The sequence below is a fragment of the Pongo abelii genome, chromosome 5 (genome assembly GCF_028885655.2).
Source record: "Pongo abelii isolate AG06213 chromosome 5, NHGRI_mPonAbe1-v2.0_pri, whole genome shotgun sequence".
In the NCBI taxonomy this organism is placed as follows: Eukaryota; Metazoa; Chordata; class Mammalia; order Primates; family Hominidae; genus Pongo; species Pongo abelii.
The window spans coordinates 32,886,530-32,896,242 of record NC_071990.2 but is presented as its reverse complement, the minus strand read 5'-3'; the positions used below and the strand labels follow the sequence as shown (position 1 = coordinate 32,896,242).

Genomic DNA, 9,713 nt, shown 5'->3' with positions numbered 1-9,713 from the left:
GGATACAAGACAAGGGGGCAGGGTAAGGAGTGTGAGCCATCTCCAATGATAGGTAAGGTCACGTGGGTCACGTGTCCACTGGACAAGGGGCCCTTCCCTGTCTGGCAGCGGAGGCGGAGAGAGAGAGGAGACAGCTTACGTCATTATTTCTGCATTTCAGAGACTTTTAGTACTTTCACTAATTCTGCTACTGCTATCTAGAAGGCAGAGCCAGGTGTACAGGGTGGAACATGAAAGCGGACCAGGAATGTGACCGCTGAAGCACAGCATCACAGGGAGACTGTTAGGCCTCCGGATAACTGCGGGCGGGCCTGACTGATGTCAGGCCGTCCACAAGAGGTGGTGGAGCAGAGTCTTCTCTAACTCCCCTGGGGAAAGGGAGACTCCCTAGACCAAGATCCGCTAGGCAACGGGCGTCTTCGCACGTGCTGGCGTTACCGCTAGACCAAGTAGCCCTCTAGTGGCCCTGTCTGGGCATCACAGAAGGCTCACACTCTTGTCTTCTGGTCACTTCTCACTATATCCCTTCAGCTCCTATCTCTGTATGGCCTGGTTTTTCCTAGATTATGATTGTAGAGCGAAGATTATTATAAAATTGGAATAAAGAGTAATTGCTACAAACTAATGATTAATGATATTCATATATAATCATATCTATGATCTATATCTAGTATAACTATTCTTATTTTATATATTTTCTTTATTATACTGGAACAGCTCGTGCCCTCAGTCTCTTGCCTCAGCACCTGGGTGGCTTGCCGCCCGCACCAGGCATTGTTCTAATTGCTTTATAACCATTAGTACTGCCCCTAGTCACTGGCAAGAGGAGCCTGATTATAAGTTTATTTATAAAAACACATTGATGTGGATATGTCCATAGGGAACTGTTAAATAAATTTAAAAAAATGGAAAAAAAAACACATTGATACCTCTGCCATTTGGGATTTGATATTTAGGGCTGGTACAGTACAATCTGTGACTAAACATTTTCTCCATCATTAATACTATTCAGGACCTAGGAAATGCTTCTCTACAGCTTTTGCTCTCTCTCTTCAAAACTAAACATGACTGTGTCTGAGTACTGTAAAGGTTTGTGTACTGTGCCTTTGCTGATATCAGATGCACCCATTTCATGGTTCAGGGAGGATTTAAACAGCTGAAGAACTTAAAACAGAAATGTCAACTTAATTAACTTTTCAAATACTTTTACTCGAAGAGCATAAATACAATATATTCTTGCATAATGGAGAATCATTTACCAGCAGAGGTGGGTGTCAATTTTTTTTGGCTTGTTTTCTTGTTCCACATATTAATCTGATAGTTACACATAACAGTTGAGGATATTTTTGTAATATTAAACAAGTCATATTAATCTTAAATTTGTATATGTGAAGATTTAGATGTAAAATGCATGAAACATGACCTACATTTTACAAAGAGGAGCCTGGGGCAAAAATAAATTCAGTAATTTGTTGACTCTCCTAAAGCACACTAGTGGTGGAACTGCAACTCACCATTATTTCCTTCTAAGAACTTTGCTCTTCTCACCAAAACTTAAGGCTCTTCAGCATGTCTAAGACAAGAGCAGTAAAAATTTCTATGACAGTAATTTTCTCTCCCCTGAAATATGATCCCCACTTAATTTGCTTTATTAAAAATCCCAAGTATAATAACAACTGGTTTTTAATCAATATTACATAGATGTTTACTGTTGAATCGCATTTTTCTTTTACCTCTCAAAATCCCTGAGGCACTCATTCTTCAGCTCTTCTATAATTGAGAGGAAATTTTCACCTTAGATGTTCATCCAGTGCAATTTGAAGACGTCACAGTGCCAGGCACTGGACTGAGAACCTTCACAAAAAAAATGTCTGCCCAGATACAGACGAGGTCCTTCAGCTCCAGTGTTGATTGGTTCTTTTCCTCCAATCCTACCATGCACGGAAACATCCACAGGTTTTTATTCTTTCTGCCAGGTACATCAGATCCATCAGGTCCGAGCTGTGTTGACTACCACTACTTTTCCCTTTGTCTCAATTATGTCTTGGAAGAAGGCTCTGCGGATACCCGGAGGCCTTCGGGCAGCAACTGTGACCTTGATGCTGGCGATGCTGAGCACCCCAGTGGCTGAGGGCAGAGGGTCTCCTGGTAAGTGCAGGGCAGCTGCTCTCCAGAGCCGCCACTCTAGGAACAGGCTCTCCTTGGGCTGGGGTACGGGGATGGTGATCTCCATGATCTCGGACACAATCTTTTATCAACATTTCCTCTGTCTGGGGAAAGAAAGCTATGTTGCATTCCCATTTATCTTTTAGTGATGAGGTGAGCACAGTCCAATCCCCATCCTACAGGCTTAAGCCTGGAAGAGGAGGAGACAGGAGAGGAAAGAGGAGACAAAGTGTACATTTACTACCAGTGATAGGACAAAGTGAGCATGGGGTTATTTTTGAAGATATGAATTTCTCCAAAGACACAGTAGGATTTGTCATTTCAGCGTGCCCCAAGACCTTGCCTGGACTAAACATTATGAGATCCTCCATTGGGAAATGTAAGGCAGCAATTGTGTCTGTAGTCTCCGTATTTGAGGAAAAGTTGTCTGTATTCCTGACCGAGTGGAGCGTTTGTGGAGGCAAAATCTTGGTGCTGAGCGAAGCTGACTGACTGACCACAGACAGGGGATCTTCAAGTTTCACTGATTTATGGGCAAATGGTGACTTGAGTGGGATTCAGAGACCCGAGTTGGTGGACTGAATTTAGCAGAAAGGAGGATGTAAAGAAGGGAAATAACACATATTGTGAAAGCACTCATTTCAGGCACAGAACAATACTTTACATAAATTCTCTCTCCTTCTAACATCGTGTGTGTAGATATCATGATTTTCTTTTACACAATTATACTTGTGATATGGATATTCTGTTACATAACCTGCCCAAGCTGGTGACTGCCACAGTTTAATTGGAATGTAGTTTATCAAATTCAAAAGCTTGTGCTCTTTCCATGAATAAATGTTTCTTTCTAGGACTCAGAGGTGTAGGTCCTTTCTAACACAGAAGTGAGTGAACCTCACACGGCACTTGGGAGGTAAATCCAGGCATGGGAAGGAAGGTATTTGACCCAGGGACCAAGAGAATACGCGTATCAGAACGAGGACAGGCTTAATTCCTGGACTTGTTTCGTCATTCCCTTGAACTCCCAGATTTATGTGGATAACTTTATCTCTGAGGTTCCCAGGAGCTCCGTGGAAAATGGGATTTCATGCGAGAACGCCCTGATCCCTCTAAAGTGCAGAGGTCTGTGTAAAATCAGCCCGACTGCCTCTTCTCTGGATTCACAGGCTCAGGCAGGGACAGGGCTTTCCTCCCTTTCCTGCCTGTAGGAAGGCAGATTCCCGAAGACCCGTGAGAGGGCGGGCAGGGCTGGGCAGAGCCGCCGGGCGGATCCCAGATCTGGAGCGTGAGGCACGGGCCGGCGGGAACTGGAGGTCGCGCGGTCGGTTCCACAGCTCCGGGCGGGTCAGCGCGGCGGCTGCGGGGGCGGCCGGGCTGGGGCCGGGCTGGGGCCTGACTGACCGGCCGGTGATTCCCCGCAGAGGATTTCGTGGTCCAGTTTAAGGGCATGTGCTACTTCACCAACGGGACAGAGCGCGTGCGGTTGGTAGCCAGACACGTCTATAACCGCGAAGAGTACGCGCGCTTCGACAGCGACGTGGGGGTGTACCGGGCGGTGACGCCTCTGGGACAGTCTAGCGTCGAGTACTGGAACAGCCAGAAGGAAGTCCTGGAGACGAAACGGGCGGAGCTGGACACGGTGTGCAGACACAACTACCAGTTGGAACTCCGCACGACCTTGCAGCGGCGAGGTGAGCGTTGTCGCCTCTCCACGAGGCCCACCCTTGGCCGGGGCCTGAGTCTCTGCGCTGGGAGGGACGAGGGGGGCGCGGCCTCTGGAACCTGAGCCCTGTTCGTTCCACCCCAGGGGACAGGAGTTGGCGGCGTGGGTGGTGGGGCAGGTGCATCAGAGGGGCGGGGATCTAGGGCAGAGCAGGGGTACAGACGGAGTTGGTCAGACTGCCTAGTGTCTCCCCAGCCTCCGCGTCCGTCGGCCTAGTCCTCTGCTCTGTACGTTTCTCGCCTCGTGCCTTACCTTCGCTAAGCAGTTCTCTCTGCCCCGAATGCCCGCCCTCTTTCCCTGCCCGCCTGCCCCACTAGCACTGCCCCGCCCAGCAAGGCCCACGTGCACAGCTCTTGCAGCAGGAAGCTTCAGGCTTGGCCTGGTGGAGTCAGGGCTGCTCCACAACTGCGCGCAGGGCATCCGGCAATTACAGTTGTGAAATAAGATATTTTGACTTTTTGGCTTCAAATCATTATTCATCATAATTCTGTTTTCTTACATGGCTATCACTAATGGTGGAGATCTTTGAGGGGAGAGAATGTTTTAATTATTGCATGCCTGGTATCTGACACATTGACTGGCATGTGGTATGAGCTCAATGATCTTCTGTTAAATTACTGAATAAATGTACTCAGCTGCCCATCCACTTAGGTTCAAGAAAAAACAGAGGTAAACAGAGCCTTAAAAATGGACTTTATTAATTATTTTCTGTCATTTTGCTTAATGCTTTAAAGTAAACTCTTATTGACTTGGATCTTAATAGAGTTTGTGAATACAAAGTCTGAGGGAAAAAGTGTTGGCTAAAAATAAAAACTACGCTTGAATGATGTTGTAAGGCAGAGTTTTAATTTCTTAGAAAAGCTGAACAAATGGCACAATGCAAAGAGCAGAAGGTTTGGAATAAATGGATTGAAGCCATTAAATTATTGGATAAAAATAGTTTCAGGTTGCTTTTGGCCTAGGTTCTCCCCTCACCCCATCACTATCCACTTCAGGAATAAACATGCTGAAAGTCAATTTTACCCATTTAGTGAGCACTTATTTCTAGACAGTTGCCTTATCAAATACCATCTATGTTATGTCATTTAAACTCGCAGTTACCTGTGCATTGGAAATTAGCATCACCACTTTATATATCCTAATATTAGTACATAATAAACACTTTAAGTAATCAGCCCACAATTACTCACCAAGACCTTAAGCCTCCCAAGGTACAAAACGTTATATTCTTCACTACACATCTATAGAGTCAAAGAGATGTAAAGCCTTGTTAAAGTCACTTTTGACCAGAAGCAGCAATGAGTCTATTCCTGTTTGTTCTCCATGTTAATGGGACAAAATGATACTTTCAAGGCATTGAAAATTCATGATTAATCATCAATCCCTAGTCTGACTCCAGTGTTACCTATGCAGATTCACAAAACTTTTAGTTTACTTTATACTCCCTTGCCTTCTTTTGACTTACATCCTAATGCCAGCAAGTACTTATATTTTTGCTATTTCAGGTCTATTTCCACAAAATTTATTTTATCATCTTGTCTCATAAATTTGTGCCCTCTATTTTTACTCCCAATCTGTGTAAGATGAACAAATCTTATAAGGCCACATAGCTGACTGTGATTTCAGTTGGCCTCCAGGAAGGAGAACCTAAAGAAAAGTTCAAGTCCAAGCAGAAACTGTGATTCCTTCCGGATGATGGCTCAAGAGTGCCGTTTAATTGGGGTGCCACCTGCTGACCTCAGCAAATGTATATGTTCTCATTACAGGCTCATTAACTCAGGCCGACCTCTGCATGGATCTCAGAATATTTTCTATGGAGAACATACGTGATAATGTCTGATTTCAGAACAAGAATTCTCAATAGCAAGGGAATGGAGTAGGGTAGACAGCCAGTAATTAAACTCACTTGTGTGTTAAAAAGAAATTAAGGAAAAAAAGAAAATGAGAGAACATATTACTAAATAAAGAAAGCATACATTAAATATTTACTATAGTTTCACAGTAAGAGAATAAAGGAAATGCAATAAAGTGGCCTGAAAGGTAAAGGGTGAGCTGTGTACAGAGGCAGGGAAAGGTGTGCCATTTTTTTTACTATGAGCAGCAATATGAGAAGATAAAGGAATTGAGTTATGGGCAAACATGATGTTTGATCAGTGTTATTTGTTTTCAAGGCCTGCCTAATTTTTTTTTCAAATATTACAAACTTTTGAAATAACATTCTTTCTGTTTTTGGGTGTCAGTTACTAGACTGCGCATTCTATCTATAAAGATAGGGACCATGGTGTATTGTTTGTCTTTGGATTCTCAGTGATTGTCATATTTATATTTGACGAATGAATCTTAATCCAAGACTTGGACTCCAGGTATCTTTCCACTCTGGTTCCAAGGAGGGACCCTTCCTCATGGTGGACATGCTGTGTGGTCTCATATCTCACTCTTATGTATTTTCCTGTCTGTTACTGCCTTCAGTGGAGCCCACAGTGACCATCTCCCCATCCAGGACAGAGGCCCTCAACCACCACAACCTGCTGGTCTGCTCAGTGACAGATTTCTATCCAGCCCAGATCAAAGTCCGGTGGTTTCGGAATGACCAGGAGGAGACAACTGGCGTTGTGTCCACCCCCCTTATTAGGAACGGTGACTGGACCTTCCAGATCCTGGTGATGCTGGAAATAACTCCCCAGCGTGGAGACGTCTACACCTGCCACGTGGAGCACCCCAGCCTCCAGAGCCCCATTACCGTGGAGTGGCGTAAGGGGATATTGAGTTTCTGTTACTATGGGCCCCACAAGACAAAGGGCAGAGCTCCTTCTGACCCATCCCTTCCCATCCCTTATCCCTGATGTCACTACTAAGCTGGGAATCACAGGAGACTAGAGCACTAGTTCCATGGCGAGTGCATCAGAAGAATCCTGATCTCATCACCTTTCCAGATGCTAGGGAAATTACTCTACATACTGTTGCTCTGGATCCCAGTCCTGATTGCTCTGAGGAACTGATTATTAGGGCTGGTGACTGGGATCTTAGGGTCTAAGTTTATGGATGAGTTCCTGAGGAGTGGAGATCTGCTTCCCCACTCTCTCACCTACTCACTGTATCCAAGGACCTATTGGCTGGCCTTTCCTTCCCTTAGGGGTGGTCTGAATGGAGAACTAGGTTCCTTTGACGCCTTCACCTCCTGCATCTCAGACTGGACTTCAGCTCCTCGGCAGGGATACTATGGGGTATGGGGACAAACACTGACACTCAGGCTCTGCTTCTCAGGGGCTCAATCTGAATCTGCCCAGAGCAAGATGGTGAGTGGCATTGGAGGCTTCGTGCTGGGGCTGATCTTCCTCGGGCTGGGCCTTATCATCCATCACAGGAGTCAGAAAGGTGAGGAACCCCAGGAGAAAAGGGGAAGATGGGCTGTGACACGGACCCTCTGTTCAGAGAGGTCCTGTCTCTAGATGTAGCTCTTTCCTCCTGACCCCGAGAGGAAGAAAGCTGAGCTGGAGGTGGGAGGAGACAGGACAAGATTGGAGGAAGCATTGGAATCTGATTTTACTAGTTGAAGGACAGCCCTGTCACAGAGCTGACTGACAGAGCTTATTCCAGGACGTCCTTACCGTTCATCATTGTCTCACTGGCTCCTTTCCAAAAGCCTCCTCCATTAAGAGGGTCAGAGCCTCGGCCTCCTTGCCTTCTAGTGACAATTTCCTTTATTTTAGGGGAAAACTTCCTCCATTAAGAGGGTCAGAGCCTCGGCCTCCTTGCCTTCTAGTGGCAATTTCCTTTATTTTAGGGGATTTTAAATTAGGGTGCTTAAGGCCTTGAAGAACATGGGTGGGAAGAGAATATAACTTTAATTAAGTCACATGTGTCATTTTCTTTTGGGGTGAGAGAGTGGCTGTTTGTGTAATGAGACCTTTCTCTGCATAACTTCCTTTTGTAAGACCTCAAGGGCCTCCACCAGCAGGTAATATTTTAGCTGCGATCCAGTGTGTGGAGGGCACAGGTGTAAGAGGGAAAAGCATGAGCTGAGTGTACCTGACCACAGTGGTCTCTGTTCATGGTATATTTGCTGCTATGAGGATCAAGACTTAGGGTCAAACTTTGCCAGTTTCTGGGAATCTCCAGAGGTTGTTCCCCAGAACCAAGCCTTAACTTTGGTAACTTCTTGTGTGAAATGTGGAGCCAGAACCACAGCTTAAATGTTAGACACTAGGATGATGCCCACTTTGTGCCATATTTTGGTGGATACTGCCTGTAGGCATTTTCCAGTGACTGAAAGAGGCTGCTAGTGGTAGGGATGAGGTATCATCCCATTTCCTAAAAAGATTGAACCCTTCATATTCCCCAGAAGAGTAACAGCTGTTCCCCCACCTCCTACACATCTGCATCAAGCTGAAGTTCTGTGTCCTCATGAGCTGATTTCACCTTTGCACAGATCTTGGGGGAGGTGACGATAATACACTCTGGACCTCAGCTTTCTCTATCTGAAGCTGCAGGGGGCCCCTGAGGGGTGGGGGAGATGGCAGGCCCACCAGCGTACCCTGTGCCGATCATCCCTCTTCTCTCTTCTCCAGGGCTCCTGCACTGACTCCTGAGACTGTTTTAACTGGGATTGGTTATCACTCTTCTGTAATGCCTGCTTGTCCCTGCCCAGAATTCCCAGCTGCCTGTGTCAGCCTGTCCCCCTGAGATCAGAGTTCTACAGTGGCTGTCACGCAGCCACCAGGTCATCTCCTTTCATCCCCACCTCGAGGCGGATGGCTGTCACTCTGCTTCCTGCACTGACCCAGAGCCTCTGCCTGTGCATGGCCAGCTGCGTCTACTCAGGCCCCAAGGGGTTTCTGTTTCTATTCTCTCCTCAGACTGCTCAAGACAAGCACATGAAAACCATTACCTGACTTTAGAGCTTTTTTACATAATTAAACATGATCCTGAGTTATCTGTATTCTCAACTTCCTTAATTGAGCAGAGGCAGGAAATCACTGCAGAATGAGGGAACATACCTTGAGGTGACCCAACCAACCTGTGGCTAGAAGGAGGGTTGTACCTTGAAAAGACACTGAAAGAATTTGGGGTGCAAAGTCAGGGTGGGCAGAGGAGGTAGAAAATCAACTCAGTTGTCACATCATTCATGGTTCTTTCATATTGATGTTCAGTGCAGTGGCCTGAGAATATCCCAGCCTCTCTTCTGGTTTGATGAGTGCTGTGTAAGTAAGCATGGTGGAATTGTTTGGGGACAGATATAGTGACCCTTGGTCACTGGTGTTTCAAACATTCTGGCAAGTCTCATCAATCAAGAATAATTTTTACTTAAGAAAGCATAACCAGCAATAAAAGTACTATTTTTGATTCTAAATGATACAAACCCAAATATATTTTGATCATGGTACAAAGGAAGCCTAGAGTCAAGTTGATTTCAGAAGTGACTAGTTCCAGATACACAATGAGATCTTCACCTCTCTCTTTCTGTTATATCTCTATCTGTGAATCTGCCTCTCTTTCTCTGTGTCTCTTTGTCCCTGTATAGTTCTTTCTGTGTATCTCTCTGCATCTTTGTCTCTGCCCCTTTGTTGCGTCTCTCATTACATTGTTGCCTTTCTATTTTTCTAATCCATTGTCATTATTTATCTGCACTTTTTCTATCTCCGTGTTTCTTTTTGCATCTATTTTTCTGCATTTCTCTTCCTTATCACTTCACATCTTATCTCATCTCTCTCTCTTGCTCTGTGTGTGTGTGTGTGTGTGTGTGTGTGTGTCTGTCTGTCTGTCTCTGTTATATATGTTTCTAGAATGTCTACCAGTGTTTTAACAACTTTAGGAAAGTTTCTGA

At 45.4% G+C, this 9,713-nt stretch overlaps 1 protein-coding gene across 2 annotated transcripts; it reads left to right on the top strand.

The window, feature by feature from the left end:
- The first annotated feature begins 1,941 nt into the window (after positions 1-1,941).
- Positions 1,942-8,824, top strand: LOC100457574 (HLA class II histocompatibility antigen, DQ beta 1 chain). Of its 2 annotated transcripts, XM_002816748.6 has the most exons (5): positions 1,949-2,148; positions 3,588-3,857; positions 6,359-6,640; positions 7,154-7,264; positions 8,458-8,824. In XM_002816748.6, the coding sequence occupies exons 1-5, from the start codon at positions 2,040-2,042 to the stop codon at positions 8,469-8,471; spliced, it is 786 nt and encodes a 261-aa protein (XP_002816794.4). In that variant the 5' UTR covers positions 1,949-2,039; the 3' UTR covers positions 8,472-8,824. The 2 variants fall into 2 exon arrangements, with proteins under 2 accessions (XP_009240005.4, XP_002816794.4); XM_009241730.4 differs by lacking the exon at positions 8,458-8,824 and having other exon boundaries at positions 1,942-2,148; positions 7,154-7,338.
- Positions 8,825-9,713: the final 889 nt, after the last annotated feature.

Bases quoted from the DNA above. Each gene is read 5' to 3' on its own strand.
- LOC100457574 (XM_009241730.4), top strand. From the start codon at position 2,040: ATGTCTTGGAAGAAGGCTCTGCGGATACCCGGAGGCCTTCGGGCAGCA. The intron at 3,858-6,358 runs GTGAGCGTTGTC...TACTGCCTTCAG, and splicing joins CACGACCTTGCAGCGGCGAG to TGGAGCCCACAGTGACCATC. The intron at 6,641-7,153 runs GTAAGGGGATAT...TCTGCTTCTCAG, and splicing joins CCCCATTACCGTGGAGTGGC to GGGCTCAATCTGAATCTGCC.